Source organism: Aquarana catesbeiana, linkage group LG02 (genome assembly GCF_042186555.1).
Source record: "Aquarana catesbeiana isolate 2022-GZ linkage group LG02, ASM4218655v1, whole genome shotgun sequence".
Lineage (NCBI taxonomy): Eukaryota > Metazoa > Chordata > Amphibia > Anura > Ranidae > Aquarana > Aquarana catesbeiana.
Window position 1 is genome coordinate 336,078,223 of NC_133325.1, and position 19,700 is coordinate 336,097,922.

The window sequence follows — 19,700 nt, forward strand, 5'->3', positions numbered from 1 at the left end:
GCGTCTATAGACACAGACCCCTCCAAGCTCCCTTGTTACAGGATTTGACTGATAGCAGTGGGAGCCAATGGCTCCCAGTGCTCCTAGCCAAGTCTGTGAGAGTGGGGAGAAGGGAGAGAGCCACTGCAGATCGGCACAGAGCTGGATCGAGATCGGGCTCAAGTAAGTATAAGGGGAGGGGGTGAGGGGGCATACTGCTACCTTAACATTTTTTTACCTTAATGCAAGAAATGCATTAAGGTAAAAATGTTTAGGCTTCAGAACCACTTAAAGACTTTTTTCACTTGTATGGGGCTTTAACAATGCTAAAAACCATTATGCAACTATAACATTATATCTGACAAGCACTGAATGAAATAGATGTGAACTCTACTTGGACAACATTTGCTATCGTTTGCTAAAGCAATGTGGGGTTGATTTACTAAAACTGGAGAGTGCAAAATCTGGTGCAGATCTGCATAGAAACCAATCAGCTTCTAACTTCAGTTTGTTCAATGAAGCTTTCCATAATAAAACATGGACTCTGATTGTTTTTTTTGCAGAACTGCACCAGATTTTGCACTCTCCAGTTTTAGTAAATCAACCCCACAGCATCATAAACATTTTCTTTTATCCTTTTTTGCATTTTAGTACTGCTGCTCTTCCAGCGGTACTAAAGCAGCATCAGCAACAAATCATTACCCTGGACCAGCTTTCTGAATGACAATGGACCATGCGTGCTAGCATTTCTGCCTGTAGACAGCACCAGGGGCACATATAACAGGGTGACAATGCAGAAGCACAATTGTCACTCTATCACAAGAAGTGCCTGAGCAAGGACCCTGATAGTAAAATCACCAGGTATTCACCAGGTATTAATTTATTAATGAAATAAATTAAAGCTTATAAGAGAATGTACTGATTGTATTACAATCTACCTTAAAGTGTAACTAGAGGCAAATCATTTTTTTTTTTTTGTTTTGGATAGAGAAGAGAGGAATTGAAACACCTGTAAATGTTTATTGCTGTCTGTACCTCCATTAGGGAAATTCACCCTCTCCATTTGTCCTGTTTACTATTATCATTGGGGCCTCGTTCACACCATGGTGCAAAAACATCAGTTTTTCTGCACGCGTTCTACAAGGGCTCAAAAAAAATAATGGGGTTGATTTACTAAAGGCATATAGACTGTGCACATTGCTGAGTGCAGTTGCACTGAAAGAGCGGTTGCTCCAGAGATTAATAAATGAGCAGAAGCTCTGCTTACTTTAATCATTATTATTATCATTATTATTATTATTATTATACAGGATTCATATAGCGCCAATAGTTTACGCAACACTTTACAATATAAAAGGAGACAATACAGTTACAATACAATAAAATACAAGAGGATTAAGAGGGCCCTGCTCAGAAGAGCTTACAATCTAATAGGGTGGGGCAGGTGGTACATCCAATCATGTGCAAGAAAAAAAATTATTATTTTTTTTTTCCTTGCACGTGATTGGGTATTCTTTGCAAAGCAAAGCTTTATCTCATTTCTAAAGCTCAGGAGCAACTGCACTTACAGAGTGTAACTGCACTTTCTATTTGCCTTTAGTAAATCTACCTCAATGGTTCTCTATGTGACCTGCTCACACCACAACGTGCAGATTTTTTTCTGCGCAAGGATCTGCAACGAAAAAAAACCTGACATTAAAACAACTTTGGTGCGAACAGGGTACATAACTGATGCATGTGAAAACTGATGACAACGTGCATAAAAAGTCACTGGAACGCACATGAAAACTGATGTGAATCTCATGTAAACTCATGTATCTGCAAGTGAAATCTGCACAGTTTTCCCATTAGTTTTCATGTACGTATGGTGTGAATGAACCCTGAAAGTGAAATTAAAAGAAAATCCCAAATTTTGGGTTGACACCAGAACAGTTACATAGTTGCATAGTTAGTAAGGTTGAATAAAGACACCAGTCCATCCAGTTCAACCTGAGTGAGTGTGGGTGCGTGTCTACAATTGTCCCTATTATATTATTATTTTATTTAAGGTACCCATATAGCGCCATCAATTTACATAGCGCTCCACACATACATCGCACACTCACATTGGTCCCGACCCTCAAGGAGCTCACAATCCAAGATCCCCAACTCACATTCATATACTAGGGCCAATTTTGGACAGAAGCCAATTAACCTACCAGCAGGTCTTTGGAGTGTGGGAGGAAACCGGAGTACCCGGAGGAAAATCCCACAGACACAGGGAGCACATGCAAACTGCAGGCACGTAGTGTTGTAGTTGGGATACGAACCAGCGACTCTTTTTACTGCTAGGTGAGAGTGCTACCCACTACACCACTGTGCCAACAGTAATAGAGTTCCTGTTTGGCTATGAGACAGGAAGTGAAGGGAAATATCCCCTATGGGACACAGATACTCTATCCAAAATGAAAACTAAATGCTTTTTGTTACACTTTAAGATGCATTTGAAATTCTACTGAGTTGCTTCTGTTGGCATTCACTTTGACAAAAATTGCAATAAACACAAGTAATTAAACGCATACATTCAACAATGCTCCCTAAGATCCAAATCAAAATTCAAACGCTTTCAAATGTTTTCTAACAGCTCCATCAATGCATGTCAACGCAGAAAACATGCACCCACGTAGACAACCCTGATAATCTGTGCCAACTGTTTGTAAATAGCCACACCGGAGCCAACAATAAGTGTCAAGCCCCCATACACACTATTAGATTTTCTGCAGATTTTTGTCTTCAGATTTACCAAAACCATGTAGTGCAAGGGCCTGCCTGATTGCATACAAATTGAAACTCTTAAGGTCTGACCTCATATTATATGGTTTTGGTCAATCTGAAGACAAAAATCTGCAGAAAATATAATAGTATGTATGGGGCTTTAGGCTGGGATCACATATATGTGGAGTGTTACTGAGAAAAGAAGACATCAGATGATTCCTTCTTTTTTTTTCATCTAAAGCACTGGAGACCTCCAACTCTACAGGCCCGATAAACATTACAGAAAGCAGAAACATTCCCAGCACTAATTTTACTCATAAACTACAAGTAAATATAAACAAATTCACTTACGAGGACTGAGAAGCCTTTCTCCTTAGTAAATAGTCTACTACATCAGGGTCAGTTTCTAGCAGGCTAATAAGAACTTCATTCTGTAAATCAGGAGGGACCTAAAATGGAAATAAAGAAATATATAAACACTGTGAAATAAAACATAAAAAAAAATCCAGAGGACCAAGTACTATTACAATAGATTAAGACAGGAATTGAAGTGAATTTCGTCACAGAGATAATTGAATTTATATACAACATTTGAGGGTCCATTCAGGCCATAAGGCATCCCATTAATTTAAGCGAATCAATACTTCCCTGCACAATTGATACTACCACCTAACCAAACAGCTAGTTGGCACTTGTCTGTGATTCACAAATACATATAGAGACAAAATATTACTGTTTATATGTATGTGTGAGCCCATTTATTTTGCCAACACGCTATGCAGGTTTCAGCCACTTTAGGAGATAAATAAACAAAAAACTGCAACAAAGTTGCATCTCCAATGCCCTGATCCTCTTGCCTCATGCCACTCTGTCAAAGCTACTGCCATAAAAATGTTCTCTGTATCACAGTGCCTAAATGAAACGTATTATTATTATATTGTATTAACCCTTTTTCATTCATGTGTAGATGTATTGATCTGTTAATTACATCAGTTAAAGCAAACTTAGAAGTAAAAAAAAAAGACCCCTTATTAACATTTTCCTAACCTCAGTTAGCCTTTGTTAACTCCTTCCTCCTAGTTAGTTGTTAATTCTAGCTGAAACCATACACAGAAATAATAAAGCTCTTAGTCATGCTAAAATGGAAGCAATCGAAAGAGATCGAATTGGTCAATATGAGAAACTCTGGCTTCCTTGGGTTAAGCATTGTTTACCTCCAGACTTTGATGACACACTATTATTGCCTTGGTAATTTAACTTTATTTGCCTTGACTATAATTTCTATTCATTTGGGATCATATTACCACTTGTAAACCACCCCCCCCCCCCTTTTTTCTACCCTCTTCTCTCTATCTACTCCTATTTTTTTTCTACCTTTCTTTTAATATTGTGTGGTACCTATAAACACATTGGGGGTTATTTACTAAAGGCAAATCCACTTTGCACTGCAAGTGCACTTGGAAGTAAAGTCGCTGTCGACCTGAGGGGGACATGCGAGGAAAATAAAAAACAGCATTTTAGCTTGCACATGATTGGATGATAAAATCAGCAGAGCTTCCCCTTATTTCAGATCTACCCCTCAGATTTACAGTGACTGCACTTCCAAGTGCACTTGTAGTGCAAAGTGGATTTGCCTTTCGTCAATAACTCCCATTATCTCTTCTATTTTTAATATATAGCTATTAGATTGATCACCTTATTACTGCTCTTGCAAAATGAACCGATAGTCACTAGCTTACTTTTTTCCTTCTGATGAAATTTTCTATTGCTTTCGATGTAATACTTTATTGGATTATTCATTTGCTCTACTCGTTACATTTTTACATTGTTGTTGTTTACATCCTGTTTATACATCAATATGTTTAGCTTTATTGCTATTTGAATATTGTACCACCATCCTTATATGTACTCAATTTGTCAATCCTTGTTATATTTAAAAAATAATAAACAAATTTGACGTGAAAAATTATTTGCTAGAAAAAACTATATACAATGAGACATGATGCCAAACATATTGAAAAATAGATTTATGCTTTTATGATTCTATTTACAGAGTTGATCTATCTAATCTGGCACTATGAATGTGTTTCACATGACCCCCTATTAAAAAGGTTTAGAATTAGCCACATTTTAAAGGGTCAGTCAACCTAAATTGCTATTTCGGTTTTTGTTAGAAGCGGGAATGTTAAGTCAGCCCATCATTTGTCATGTCTGTCGGGGTCTCCACTGGTGAGTTCATCGATCTGCACACACACACACACACACACACACACACACACACACACACACACTACATCATATAATAAAGGGTCTCACCATCCCCACTGAGTTTTTATATTTATTTTACATCAATCAGCCATAACATTTTGACCACTGACAAGCTAAGTGTATAACATTGATTATCTTGTTACAATGGCATCTGAAAGTCAATAGGATATCTTATGTAGCAAGTAAACATTGCCTTGGTCTGATGAATCATGTTTTCTTTTACATTATGTGGATGGCCGGGTGTGTGTACAGGACTTTCCTTGGGAAGAGATGGCACCAGGAAGCAGCATAGGAAAAAGGCAAGCCGGCAGAGGCAGTGTGATGAATTGGGCAATTTTCTGATGGGAAATCTTGGTTTTGCCATTCATGTGGATGTTACTTTGACATGTACCACCTGCCTAAAGATTGTTGTTGACCAAGTACACTCCTTCATGGAAGTGGTATTCCCAGATGGCAGTGGACATTTTCAGCAGGATAATGAGCCTTGCCACACTGCAAAAATGGTTTAATGCGGAGCTCCACCCAAAAGGGGAAGTTCCACTTTTTGGAACTCCTCTTCCCCCTTCTTCAGTCACATTTGGAATGTAGTTGTTTTTTTTGGGGGGGGAGGAGTGAGTACCTAATTTTGACAGGTACTCAAGTACCCGCTCCCACTTCCGCTTCAGATCGCCTAGGCAATCCAAGCTGAAGTTCTCCTCTCCCCCTCTGTGCAGTCTTCTGGGACACGTCACAGGTCCCAGAAGACTCCCTGACCATTCAGGAGGTGCAGCACAACTCGCGCATGCACAGTGTTTACCCGGATGTGAAGCCACAAGCTGTCACAGCCGGGTGCCCACAGTTGAAATGGCGGTTCCGGGGAGAGGAGAGGGAGAAAATCGATGGTTCGGGTGACCACATTGCTGGATCCTGGGACAGGTGAGTGTGCGTTTATTATAAGTCAGCAGCTACACTTTTTGTAGATGCTGACTTTTAATAAACACAAGAACAGCTGGAGCTCCACTTTGAAGTAATACTAAACACACTCTTTAATTTACATTATCCCTTCTCTCTCTATATATGTGGATGATGACACTGTAATTACTTTAATTAAAAAAAATACCTTCTTGCCTAATTGATTTACATCTGTCACATGACCCAGTGTCAGGGCTGGGCTCAGCCCGTCCTTCTCAAAGCTGGACGCTCAGCTGTTGGCTAATTGCCAGCTCCTTTCTCTCCACAGTGACTCACCTGTTGATGATATCCTGCTTGTCAGTCCCACCTACGTAAGCCGTCCAGCTCAGATGATCTCTGCCTTGCCTTGGTCACATCTCTAGAGACGCTCTCCTGTGTTCCTGTTAAAGACTTGCTTGGCTGACATTTCTTATGGCTCCAGATCCTGCTTGCTGTTCTACTACGCTCATCTCTGGCTCCCTGACATTTTGGCTTGTCTGACTATCCGTTCCGGTTCCTGAACTCTGGCTATGTTTTGACTATGTTTACTCTGTTTAACTTTTTATTATTATCATTAAACAAGTGTGATTTAACTGTACTTCTGTCTCAGTCTGATTCATAGTTTCTGACGCCCAGCTCTTTCCTAGCCTGTCTGCAGGGAAACAGCGGCAGGAGGAGATTTTAGTCCTCTGCTGCTGGTCTCATGGTTGGAAAAAAAAAAAATAAAAAACAGGCTTTGAAATACAGAGTAAAAATAAATAGTTACTATCAATAAACTTGTTTTTGTTGTCAAACAAATATATATTTGAAGTAAAATCTTTAATATTTTTTTGGCAATAACATGATGGGGGCGCATTTCTGCCAGTCACAGGCTGTGTCACGCCCCTCCAGCCTGTGTCTTAGAATAAGAAGGAGGTGAAGCCTCCATCAATCAAGATGTAATACCCCACCTCTATTGCGTTTAGCTGGTTAGTGAACATGGAGGAAGAAGGAGGGAGTGCGCTGTCATGTACCAGAGTGTATATGCCCACTTGTGTGACTCTATAGTCACATGGGCTGCTCAGATGTGATATGGAGGAAATGCTGAGGGTAGAAATACACAAAAAACTGAGTATGTGCACTAGCTGCCAACAGCTGCTCTACAAAATCCCCAACTGCAGTGAGGACATGGACAGGAGGTACAGACAGAGAACAGCAGGGTCAACCAGGTTTTTTGCAGAAAACAAATCCCACAGTGACTGAGTGAGCATATAATACAGCATTTTTTTATATTTTTTTATGAAACTTCAAGAATAGTTTGAGGTGTTGACAAAGAATTTGAGGTGTTGACTTGGCATCAAAATTCTTCAGATCTCAATCCAAACAAACATCTGTGGGATGTGCTAGAAAAACAAGTCTAATCCATAGAGTCCCCACCTTGCAAGTTACAGGACCTACAGAATCTGCTAGATACCACAGCATACCTTCAGAGGTCTAGTGGCATCCATGCATCGATGGGTCAGGGCTGTTTTGGTGGCAAAAGGGGACCGTAAATTATGGAGAATACAGTAGAATAAATAAGAACACTTGTGTTATTTTAAGGTGGCTAAGCACAGAGTAGTAGGGAGATATTACCAATGGAAACCATACATACCACACAATCCTGGAATAAGCTCTAAGCCAATGGGTGCTGCAGCAACCACCAAATGGAAACTGGAACACACATGATGCAGTGTAAGTATTTGCCAGCACACCACAGGTCTTCGAGTTAAGTCCAAACTATTTAATTGAAGCATAATCACATCACAAGCAAAAAGAGTACAACATTTCGGAGCCGCACATGACCCCTTTGTGATATTACATGCCTGACAAAGGAGTCCTGCGTGGCTCCGATGCGTTGCACTCTTTTTGCTTGTGATGTGATCATGCTTTAATATAATTGCTTGGACTTAACTCGAAGATCTGTGGTGTGCTGGCAAATATATTCACTATATTACCAATGGAGGCCCCGGGCAACATAAGAAGCCGATAGGTAATTCAGCCAAGCAAGCTCCATCTATAACAGATGTCATGCTACCAGACATGAGACTCATTCATTCACCTGTGTGCACAGGGCCAAGCAGAATGACGCTTCAACAAATGTACCTGCATCTGTTCATCTGTATCTTGTTAGTTACTAAAGGGGTGGTGTTTTCCTTACAAGAATTTCACTGAGGTTTACACTTGTCAGTAGAATGATGAGTGTGTTATTTTGCTAGGTGTACAATTTACAGTTTTAATTTTAGTCTACGTGTTTCTAAAGCTATTATTATTTAGTTCAGTCTTGCAGAGTTATGATTTCAGTGTACCCAGTCTCATGAATTTGTTATACATGATAACATGTGAGTGTGTCACTGAAAAACTTTTTTTAGTCATTAGTCACCCACCAATGTAGTTGGAAAGGTAAACAAGACCCCTTCATTATCTCTTAATAAAAATAACTTTAAACTCTAAACTCTTCAAAAGTAATCTCCTTACTGGTATAATTTTCATACAAAATATATGTTCTATTGGATTACAATGTAAACTTTGATCCATTTTGAATACATAAAAAAGTAAAATATGTATATGGTAGCAAGGATTAAAATAGCTTATAATGAGAGGGAATTGCTTAATGCACAGGCAACAATGAATTTCCAGGTAGCTTTAGAACAGTTCCAGAATGACCCTTTACTTCCCTTTATGGCTCTGTTATTGCTGAGTATTTGAACTTTTAGCACTCCTGCTTCAATCTCAGTTACTGTATAGAGTTGTGTTTGAACCACTGCAATACTGGGGACGACTATAGTCATTTTGGAACTCTCCCAGAAATCGCTGGTAGTCTTGTGTAATGCGCAACAACTAGACTTTATGTCAGTGGGAGACAGCACCGAGTGCTAAAATCTTGTAAAAATTGTTTCTCTTGTCTCTATCTCTATTTACTGCATACAAGTAATGATGGGAAGCAGTAATGAAACTGGCTTCACATCAAACATACTTGCGTAATGTTTTTCCATTGTTATTATTTCCCGGCCACAAACATAAGATGAAAAGTAACGAAAGGAAGATTCAGCTAAGCTGTGTCAGCAATGTAATAAGCACTGTCAGAAAGGATCAAAATCGAATGTCATTTTCAGGAATGGATGACTTATTCAGCAGGGGGTACAACCTTATAAGGATTACTGCTAAAATAAAGTAAACTCTAGATTAAAGTACATTAAGTCGTCATAGTGACCTGAAGTTTTGGACAAACCCAACTTGCAGAGGCTGAGATGCAAACAGGTTTACTGTCCTACATTCAAGTTCCATTACTTTAACTTGATCCTAGACATCAACTGTTGGTGAAACTGGGGCAAATGGCAATTTTGCCCCTGGAGTACCCTAGGGAATTTACCCCTGTGAAATAATAAACTAACCATTTATTCAATGGTTTTCATGTTCATATGCATTTAATTGCATATTGACCTGTACTGTATACTTGATGTGACTAGGCTGTAACATTACTGGGATCTGGGTGAAGGGCTGCAAAAACATATTATCAGTCAGGTTGAAAAAAGACACAAGTTCATCTAGTTCAACCAAAAAATAAAAAAATTAAATCATACAATTCCATATACACAATTCTATACCCACAGAGGAAGGCAAATAGCTTTGCCATAACAAAAAAAATTGCCCCTACCTATTCCTTACTATCAAGGTACAAACATAGAGACAGACTGCTATACTAAGCTACACCAATAAATACATTAAAAACAAACAAAAAAAAACTAAACTCTAATGTCAAGTTTGCTCTAATCATAAAGGCATATCCCAACTAAAGAATTCTTAATTATTTTTAAAACCACTAACTAGAAAAAACAGGTAGCACTGCTGTACTGTATCACAGATTCAGGAACCCCCACATACACACAACCATGTAGCTTATACCCTATCCCAGTGTTTCACAACCTTTTTTCAATCAAGGCATCCTTTAAAATGCCACACTATCTTGAGGCACCCCATTCTAAAATTTAAAAAACGAAACTAAAAGTTTTACATAATGCAGCAACATCCACATGTATAGGAAACCCAACATTAGAAGTGATTTATTCTTACAAAGCAAACACACCTTTGGCTTTATGTAACTGATAAGTAGGCTTGATCCACCCGCTTGCTTGTATACAATTTTTGTGCAATTTTTAGGCATTGTACTAAGGCACCTCTAAAGACTCCTGAAGGCTACCCTAGCCTATGTGACTTGCCTCAATGTCTGACTTGATATGCATTGGGCAGAGCTCGCAATGGGACTATGGTTGAGCTTTATAAAGCTTTATTTAATCTCAAATGTAGAAGTACAATGTTACAAACATACAAGCTTTTTATTAGAACTGCCACTTTTCTCTTTTCGAATTGTTTTTTTTTACCAACTAGATAATTTACTTACCATAAAAAGGCTTTCGTAATTTTCAATCATTTTCTGTACCACAGAGATAATTGTTGTACTTTCTTCAGCTCTGGCAGTACTCTGAACTGTAAACTCCTTGTCAGACGACTTCTGCTTGTGCAACAAATTAGGCCCAAATATTGTTGCCAGGTTTAATGAAGTCATTTTGTTCCCAGTAATCTAATAAAAAACACATTAGACAGTACAAAACATGAAAAGAATGTACATAATAGCAATTTTATGAGCAAAGACTACCTTGTTGAGTATAGCACAGTTTATTGCTTGGGCTCGAAAACAATTATAGATGAAAAATTTCATTTCTTTTTTCATAATGAATCATATTATGTACTTAACATTGGCATCTAGAATTAACATGAACCATGACATCATGGCATGTAATATTACCATGGAAATCAAATAGTGTTTACTCTCACCCACCCGTTTTATTATGTGTAAAACCAATTACCAATGAGAAGCTTCGTTATGCTTGGACATGTGGGCATGATCCCACCATAAGAGGACTTTGGTGTGCATATTTATGTAAGTGGAGGCAGGAGGGGTGAAAGCAACCAAACAACCCTGGAGTTTTTTTTTTAATATTCTGAGTTGGGATTAGCCACTATTGATGGCCACCTTGTAAAAATGGTAGTTTCCTGATTGTGTCTTAGTTCGATATTTTGCAGACACAGACCTGGAACAAGCATTGAACAAATAAAAGTCAAAGAAATGTCCGACTTATTCCTATACTTGCTCAGTATCACTGACTCCAAAATTATTGATACCAAACCACCAGCATAGCAACCTGGTAACTACATTTTTCAGAAGGAGAGGTCAGCGGTGGCACCTTACAAAATTATTTTATAAAGGATTTCTCAGAACTCCCTCAAAAACAGAATAAGAACAGATACTGAGACTTGCACCCAGAATACAAGATGCATTGTACTATACCCCTACCTACAGAACAAGAATAGATACTGAGAATTACACCCACATACTAAAAATGGCAGTGTTCATACAGAAATATGAGATGTGATACTGTCCAGACACCATGCATACAAAATATGAATAGATACTGAGAATCACACTGATCATACAGAACAAGAGAAGTGATATTGTACAGCCTTAATAAACAAAGAATAAGAACAGATACCAAAAATAAAGACAACATTGCTTTGCTAATACTGTTTATTCCACATATGGAACGTGGTAACCTAAAGCAATGCCAAAATTAAAATAAAAAATGATCATATTACACAAATCATTATTATTACAAGTACTTATCAGGCATTGTCAATTTACGCTGCTTTTTACATGTATATTGTACATAATAATAATAATAATAATTTACTTCAGTCCCTGCCCTCAAGGAGCTTAACCACTAGACATCCGCGCTATGGCCGAATGACGGTCACAGCGCGGACCTGCATTCCCTGGAGGCCGTCATATGACGGCCTCCCCTGTGCACGCTCCCTGCACTGAGACTCGGCTGATCACCGATCTGAGTAAGGGGCCGGTCCCGGCCCCTTACCATGTGATCAGCTGTCAGCCAATGACAGCTGATCACATGATGTAAACAAAAGATCGGTAATCGTTTTTATTTTTTACTCACGCTAACAGCGCGAGTAGAAAAAAAAGCCGATCACCGGCTCAGATGTCCGGGACATCGGTCCCGAAGTGGAAGAGGCACATTTGCCTCATCAGTGCCACCTAAAAGTGCCACCTAACACTGCCCACAGTGCCACCTAACACTGCCCACAGTGCCACCTAACAGTGCCCACAAATGCCACCTATCAACCTGTAGTGCCAATCAGTGCCACCTGCCAGTGCTGCCAATCACTGCCACCCATCAGTGCCCATCACTGCCGCCTATCAGTGCCCATCACTGCCGCCTCATCAGCGTACATCAATGAAGGAGAAAAATTACCCGTTTTAAATTTTTTATAACAAAATATAAAAAAATTTAAAAAATAAAAAAAAAAAATTCATTTTTTTTTACATTTTTTTAACAAAAAGTAAAAACTGCAGAGGTGATCAAATACCACCAAAAGAAAGCTCTATTTGTGGTGAAAAAATGATAAAAATTTAATCTGGGTACAGTGTTGTATGACCGCGCAATTGTCATTCAAAGTGTGTCAGTGCTGAAAGCTGAAAATTGGTCTGCATAGGAGGGGGGTTTAAGTGCCCTGTAAGCAAGTGGTTAAAATCTAAGGTCCTTAACTCACATTCATATATACACATATTAAGGCCAATTTGCCTACCAACATTTCTTTGGAGTGTGGGAGAAAACCCACGCAGGCACAGAAAGAACAGGTGAACTCCAGTGCCGCAGTTGGGATTCAAACCCAAGACCCTAGTGCTGCTAGGTATAAGTGCTAACCACTCAGCCACTGTGCTGCTATTATGTAAAAAAGCTTGAGAAAGTGGGTATAAATAAAAATAAAAATAAACTCAACACACTTACAGAATAGCTTTAACTACATCAATACTGGGCACTTTCACTCCCTTCCTGCCCAGGCCAATTTACAGTTTTCAGCGCTGTCGCACTTTGAATGACAACTGCGCAGTCATGCAACGCTGTACCCATATAGAATTTTTGTCATTTTTTTTAGACAGATAGAGCTTTCTTTTGGTGGTATTTAATCACCACTGGGCTTTTTATTTTCTGCTAAAAAAACTTGATGATGACGCGGCACTGAAGGGCACTGATGAGGAGGCGCTAATATGCAGCACTGATGGGCACTGATAGGCAGCACTGATAGGCAGCACTGATGAGCACTGATAGGTGGCACTGATGGACATTGCTAGGTGGTACTGATGGACACTGGTAGGTGGCATTGATGGGTACTGATAGGTGGCACTGATGGGCACTGATTGGTGGCACTGATAGGCACTGAAAGGCAGCACTGACAAGCATCACTTATGGGCACTGATTGGCATCACTGATGGGCACTGATTGGCATCACTGCTGGGCACTGTTGGGGCTGCACTGATTATTGGAGTCCTGATAATCAGTGCGCCCTGATTATATGTGCAGATCTCCCCTGTGAGGAAATGCTGCTAATCTGCTCTCCTCTCCTCACACTCTGTCAGTGTGAGGAGAGGAAAGCCTATAACTGGCATTTCCTTGTTTACATGTGATCAGCTGTGCTTGGACACAGCTGATCACATGGGTAAAGAGCCTTGTCATCGGCTCTTTACCGAGATCGGTAATGCGCTATGTCCCAGGGACACAGCCCACTGCCAATCGCCACACACCAAGAGTGGGACAATATTATATGACGTGGTCCCAGAACTAGAGATCCATCCTGCCACCATCATTTGTCTATATGGTGGGCAGAAGGTGGTTAAACTGGCCATACGCTGATCAAAATTTAATCAGTTCAGAAGAACCAGCCAAATTCAGTGTGTGGCTGTACCTGCTTGACAGAAGTTGGTTATTTGATTGCGTTCTGTCAAAGGGACATGTTTGAAAACTGTTGTTGATCAGTGACTGCAGCCAGTAGGCTATAGCCACTGATCAGTGTATTCTGACAGCTGTGGGTGCCACTGACAGAATACAATGTCCGGACGAGGGTGGATTCCTCCATCTACCTCATTTGTGTGAATGGAGTAATCTGTTATGGCCAGCTTTACTCTGCAAACATATTGGCAGATTTAAAGAGACACTTGCATCAGGTATTACTTTTAAGGCTGCCTTTTATCAGTAATAGCTCTGTACTTTTCTTCACCCTCTGAATATCAGAAGTTTTCTTTAGTAGACTCTGTACTGGCCTTGATGTCACCAAGGTGACTGGCTGTTGCCTGTGAAGCTTCAACACTTGAAGCTTTGAGATTGATTTACTAAAGACAGTTGAGCTGTTCACTAGGCAAGGGAATTTTTCTTTAGCTTAGTGAATGTGGTGAAAATTCACTTTACAAAGAAATCTCAATCACGTGGAAGGAAAAAAAAAACAGTATGTCTTGCTTGCAGATGACTGGATGATGGAATTTAGCAGAGCTGCAACTCATAAACTAGGCTAAGAGAAAATTCCCTTGTAAAGTGAACAGCTTATTTTAGTTAATAAATCCCATAATGTAGTTAAGTGCCTGCACATTATCTCTGACAGCAGTGCATTTAGGTGCTCAGCATAGGCAGAAAAAACTCAATCTGTTCCCTGCTGCCACTCCCAGAGTGCTAGAGGCTTCGCAGGCAGCAGATGGACACCATGGTGGGCCAGCAGCGGGGAATCAGTGTGGTTGTCTGGAAGTGTCTGAAGTTGGAATAAACTTCATTCCTGACAAAAGGCACATTAGTAAGTTCTTATTCTAACCAATATTATTCATGTGCGCAGCCTGAAAAGTGTTTCTTGATGACAGTGTCTCCCTAAGTGAACTGTCATCCAGGCACTTATAACCTGACCAAAGATTTATGTACAACTCATCCTACATTGCTTTACATTGACCTAGTCTTTCTTCTTTACATTCACCTATTCTTTCTTTACACAAATTCTAGACCACAAATAAATATATTGTACTTCCACATTACCTTTGCTTATATACCACAAACCTCCGGCAGGCTGGGAGCTTAACATTATAGCTATAAAGTCTACACATGGAACAAAAACATTGGACACATACCTCTTGACCATCTTTATCAACTGCATCTTCCGCGTGGCCAGCCACAGTCGATAGGAATTGCAACAATCTATGCAGAGTGTCACAGTTACAAGGAGGTAGCAAGTAAATGAGAAGCTGTAAAGTGGCAAGTTGATCTTCAGGATCTAACACTGAAAAAACACAAGTTAGTATTACATTATGTGAAAATGACTTTTAATATCTCTGTACAAACCACAATTTTTTTTTTAATGGGTAAAAAAGAACAGAGTTTTTCAGTTGGTAAACAAACTTTATAAGGCAGTGCAAATGCAAAATGCAATATACAGTATATTGTCAAAAGTATTGGGACATCTGCCTTTACACGCACATTAACCTTAATGGCATCCCAGTCTTAGTCCATAGGCTTCAATATTGACTTGGCCCACCCTTTGCAGCTATAACAGCTATAACATACAATGCGGACAGATCACGGCCAGTGGAAGGGGCCAGCAGGATGCTGTACATAGCTTCCTGAAAACATCACCGCTCTCTTCCTCTGTACTCCTCTCAAGAACCCTCCACCCCAATGCAAGTAGTTGATTGGCTCTTGGGAGGTGTACTGCTAATATAAAAATGCCTTGATTGGTGGATGTCAGTCTGGAGGATTGGGAGCTCCTAAGCAGGCTGCATTTGCATGAAGACTGTCCTAGGTAATGTTCACATGTGATGCTGTGCTTCCAATGATTGAAAAGATCGGGACAGGGCTAGGTGATGCTGCACGCTCTTTAGCCTAGAAATGAGGCAGGCTCTCAATGACTTGCTGCAGCTTCTAATGTATAATCCATACTCTGAGAAGCTCAGAGTGTGCAGTGAAATCAGAGTAAGGCATTTCAGTACAGGAAAGGAGTCTGTTCAACTGTGTAAGACGGAAGGTGGTACAGCTTTTAATATATATATATATATATATATATATATATATATATATATATATATATCTTTTAATATAAACAATGCAAATAGCCAAACTTGATTTGATATTAGCCTATTGTAGACTCTTTTATAGCAGCACTCAGATTGGGTGGGGACGGAGCACGACTAAGAACATATCAGATGTGCTGCATGCAAAAAGGAAGATGATGATAGGCGAGAAGAGCAGAGTGAGCAGAGGAATTACCTCTTTAGTTTATTGCTGCTCTTTCATTGACTAGTCAGCAGGCTTAGGATGGTGATCCCCTGGCTGTGCTGCGTGGCAGGGATTTGTAAATTTCTAGAATGGACGGACAAGAATAAAAATAATTTGGCAAAGCGAAGCATCCACCTATATGTATATCATCTGCGTATTTAGTTGTTTGCCTGGAGTGCAGTTTTAGAATATATAGGGGGAGTAAATAAAAGCAAGCTATGGCTGAATGACTCTGCATGTATTTACTGAATCCAGACTTCTAAAAGCAAACATTCCTCCTGTGAAGAGACATGTTCTCTAGTGCTGAGAGCTTAAACTGTCATTAGCAGAGCTACAAAGTGAATTTCATAATTACATAGCAAAATCAACTAGCCTCAATAGGTATGCATGGCAAGAAACCCACCCCACGCCTGTATACTGACAGTCTTCAAGGTGTTAATGGTTAATATCATTGAAGTACATTGAATAAAGCCTAATTGTTATTATTTTTATTTCTAAATAGAGTGGGAAAGTGTTAGAACTTATGTCAGATTTTCCTCTGCCTGCCTGCGTCCCATGCTCAATGACCACTGACACAGTGAGGGGGACACAGAATTATTGCTGCTTGCATCACTATTAGAGAGATTTCCCCTCACTTCATTTCCCAAAAACCACTATCTCTGGAAGAGCAAGTAATTGTCATTGGAGAACCAGGCAGTAATAAAAACCTGACAGAGGTTGCTAAAACAATCAACATTTTTGGCCACAGTTCTACTTTAAGTCCATACTCACAAAGTCTAATTGGAGGCAAAATCATACGATTACCACCCCATACATTGTAAGTTTCCTCTACCAAGATCAGGGACTTTCATTTAAAAGCACATGCATTAAAACCTTGGATTGAGAGCAACCTGGTCTGAGAGTGTTTTGAAAGACAAGCAAATTTTTTTTATAAACGTTATCTTGATAAACAAGCAATGTCGTGATATACAAGTAGTGTCATGTCACAACTGAGTATAAAAGAGAAGAGAAGCGCCTCTAAGTGACAGCTTTACCCCGGATGCCTGCATACTTAGATGTGCCTGTTTTAATCATAAACCATGTGAGTTGCTAATTGTTGTACCTTCATAAAATGTAACCATATTGCTACACTTAAGCCTCGTACACATGATCAGACTTTAAAAAAACGTTTCCATGGATTTCTGTCCAAAGGGCGTTGGCCGTAAACTTGGTATGCATACACACGGCAGGACTTTTTAGGCAACAAACACGAACGTAGTGGCGTTTCAATGTACTGGCCACACTTCAAAAGAGGACATTTAATTCTCCGACGCCACCCTTTGGTTAACTTCTGTATTGCTGTCTGATCTTTTGCATTGGTTCTGAGCATGCGTGTTTGTACTTTGTACTAAAGTCCGATGGTTTTGTGTACACACGATCGGACTTGCCAACGTAGGACTTTTGTTGCCGCCAAGTTTGTCTGTTCGCACAGCCAACATTTGTCCGATGAAAACCGAAAAAGTTTGTCCGATGGAGCGTATACACGGTCGGATGTTGCCTTAAAACAGGTAATTTGCATGTTTGTTGTCAAAAAGTCTGATCGTGTGTATGGGCCTTTAGAGGCGTCTCTCTTCTCTTATATTCTCTGTAGCTCCTGCTGGATTTTGCTTCTAATCCCCTTGTGGAGGCTGTCATTTGTGTATGGACATTTTATGGTTACACAACCCATCACATTGCTATAATATTTTTATATGGACTATAAACTGAAGGACTGGTTGTGGAACGAATCATCTGAGTTTCCATTATTTCCTTTGGGGAAATTCACTTTGGATTACAAGCATGTTTCCGGAACGAATTATGCTCGCAATCCAAGGTCTTACTATAAAGTATAAACACGGAGAGCACTTTCATAAGTCTCCAAACCAATTTTACCCTTGTTCACTAAGAACTATGAAATATGGTTGCTAATGCTATGATTTACACTATTAGCTATTTTAGCTATTACAGTGAGATGTTACTGTGTTTTGCCTTGGAGGAAATAGATGTAATAACTGTATTAAAAATAAAAGCAATTTTCGAACAGATGTAAGTCCTAAGAAATTGGATTTTTTCCCAATTCTATTTGCAACATTGTGACATAATACTACCGTTAAACTTTATAAAGTAGTACTAGCCTTTTCTACATCTCTGGAAACATACCCCATTGTGATTTAAAATGTCATTGATTAAGACTACAGCATGAAAATACTGCACTTCTACCTACTTATAGTGTGTATAAAAGGAGTGTAAAGTTCTCTGGTCAATAGAGGGTCAGGCATATCTCTAAGAAATTCTTTTAATAGGGCAGCAACATCATGGACACTGTGTTCTTCTTCTAAGACAACATCAACTCCACGATCAAACTCTTCACGTAACTAAAAAAAAAAAAAAAATGAAAATGCTATTAGCAAACTTTAAAGGCAAAGTAAAGAAATTAAATGTATATATTTTGACAAGTTGGGAAATTTGTAGTTCATTGGTAGCGTCAAACAGTGAGTTTTCCCTACGTCAGAAGTATGTTTCAAGGCTTTTTCTGGCCACTTTTATTTAAAACAAAGAAAAAAGTTCACACTTGAATAGTTTCCCATGCAGGGGTTTCTCACCATCAATGCAACAAAACATAGAATTCAGCCTTTTGGCCCTCTTTGCAGCTTCACCTCTCAGACCTCATGCCTTGGTCCTCCAGACCGTCAAACACACAGTCCCAGTGCTCGAGTACAAAATTCTGTGCCTTTGTAAGCTTGACTGTCTCCCCCGGAGCTTCCCACTGCTACATCCTCACAGGCAGGGCCTTTGTCTGTCCTGCATTAGTGCATCATTAGTGTGCCTATTTCCTGCAAAATCTGGCCTAGACTGCCATTTTAAGTAGTGGCACGGGCTCGACGTGCCACTGTATATATATATATATATATATATATATATATATATTGATTTCTGATAATTCAGTATTTTTACATGTGTTAGAGTGATTTGGGTTATTTGGTTAAGGCAACCTTCTTCAATCAGGATTCAGAGGAACACCAGGGTTTCTCCAGATGCTTCTAAGGGTTTGTTAAGCAATGAGCAACTTCTGCCTCTTAAAGGAGTAATTATTGACAACAGTTATCTTTTAAGCTATCCGTAAGGAGGAATTCTTCCCAAATATACGGAGATATTTTCCCAGTGACCACCATACTAATGTACTGTTAGCTGTAAATATAGTAATTTTTAGCAGGGGTTTCCTGAACCTGGAAAGTTTTTCCAATGCTCCCTTCATGTTAAAAGGTTGAAAAAAATCTGGGTTAAAGTGGAAAAAAACAGACATGGAGCCAAGACTCGGCCTTGCTAACCCCCCCCCCCCCCATTGGCTCAATTACTTTAATTGACAGCAGCGGGAGCCAATGGTGCCGTACTGCTGTCCCAGCCAATGAGGAGGGAGAGTCCCGGGCAACCGAGACTCTCGTGCAATATCGCTGGATCAAGATGGGGCTCAGGTAAGTATTAGGCGGGCTGCTGCACACATAAGGTTTTCTATCTTAATACATAGAATGCATTAAGCTAAAAAAAACCTTCTGCCTTTACAACCACTTTAAG

General features: G+C 39.6%; 1 protein-coding gene across 3 annotated transcripts in view; it reads right to left on the reverse strand.

Moving 5' to 3' along the window:
- ARHGAP6 (Rho GTPase activating protein 6) overlaps positions 1–19,700 on the reverse strand; it is a 368,531-nt gene that overhangs the window by 41,360 nt on the left and 307,471 nt on the right. For all 3 annotated transcript variants that reach the window (XM_073614845.1, XM_073614846.1, XM_073614847.1), the window contains exons 7-10: positions 18,352–18,502; positions 14,969–15,117; positions 10,352–10,531; positions 3,085–3,182 (exon numbers count right to left, since the gene is read on the reverse strand). In XM_073614845.1, the coding sequence (XP_073470946.1) occupies positions 3,085–3,182; positions 10,352–10,531; positions 14,969–15,117; positions 18,352–18,502 (578 nt within the window). The remainder of the gene's footprint in view (positions 1–3,084; positions 3,183–10,351; positions 10,532–14,968; positions 15,118–18,351; positions 18,503–19,700) is intronic.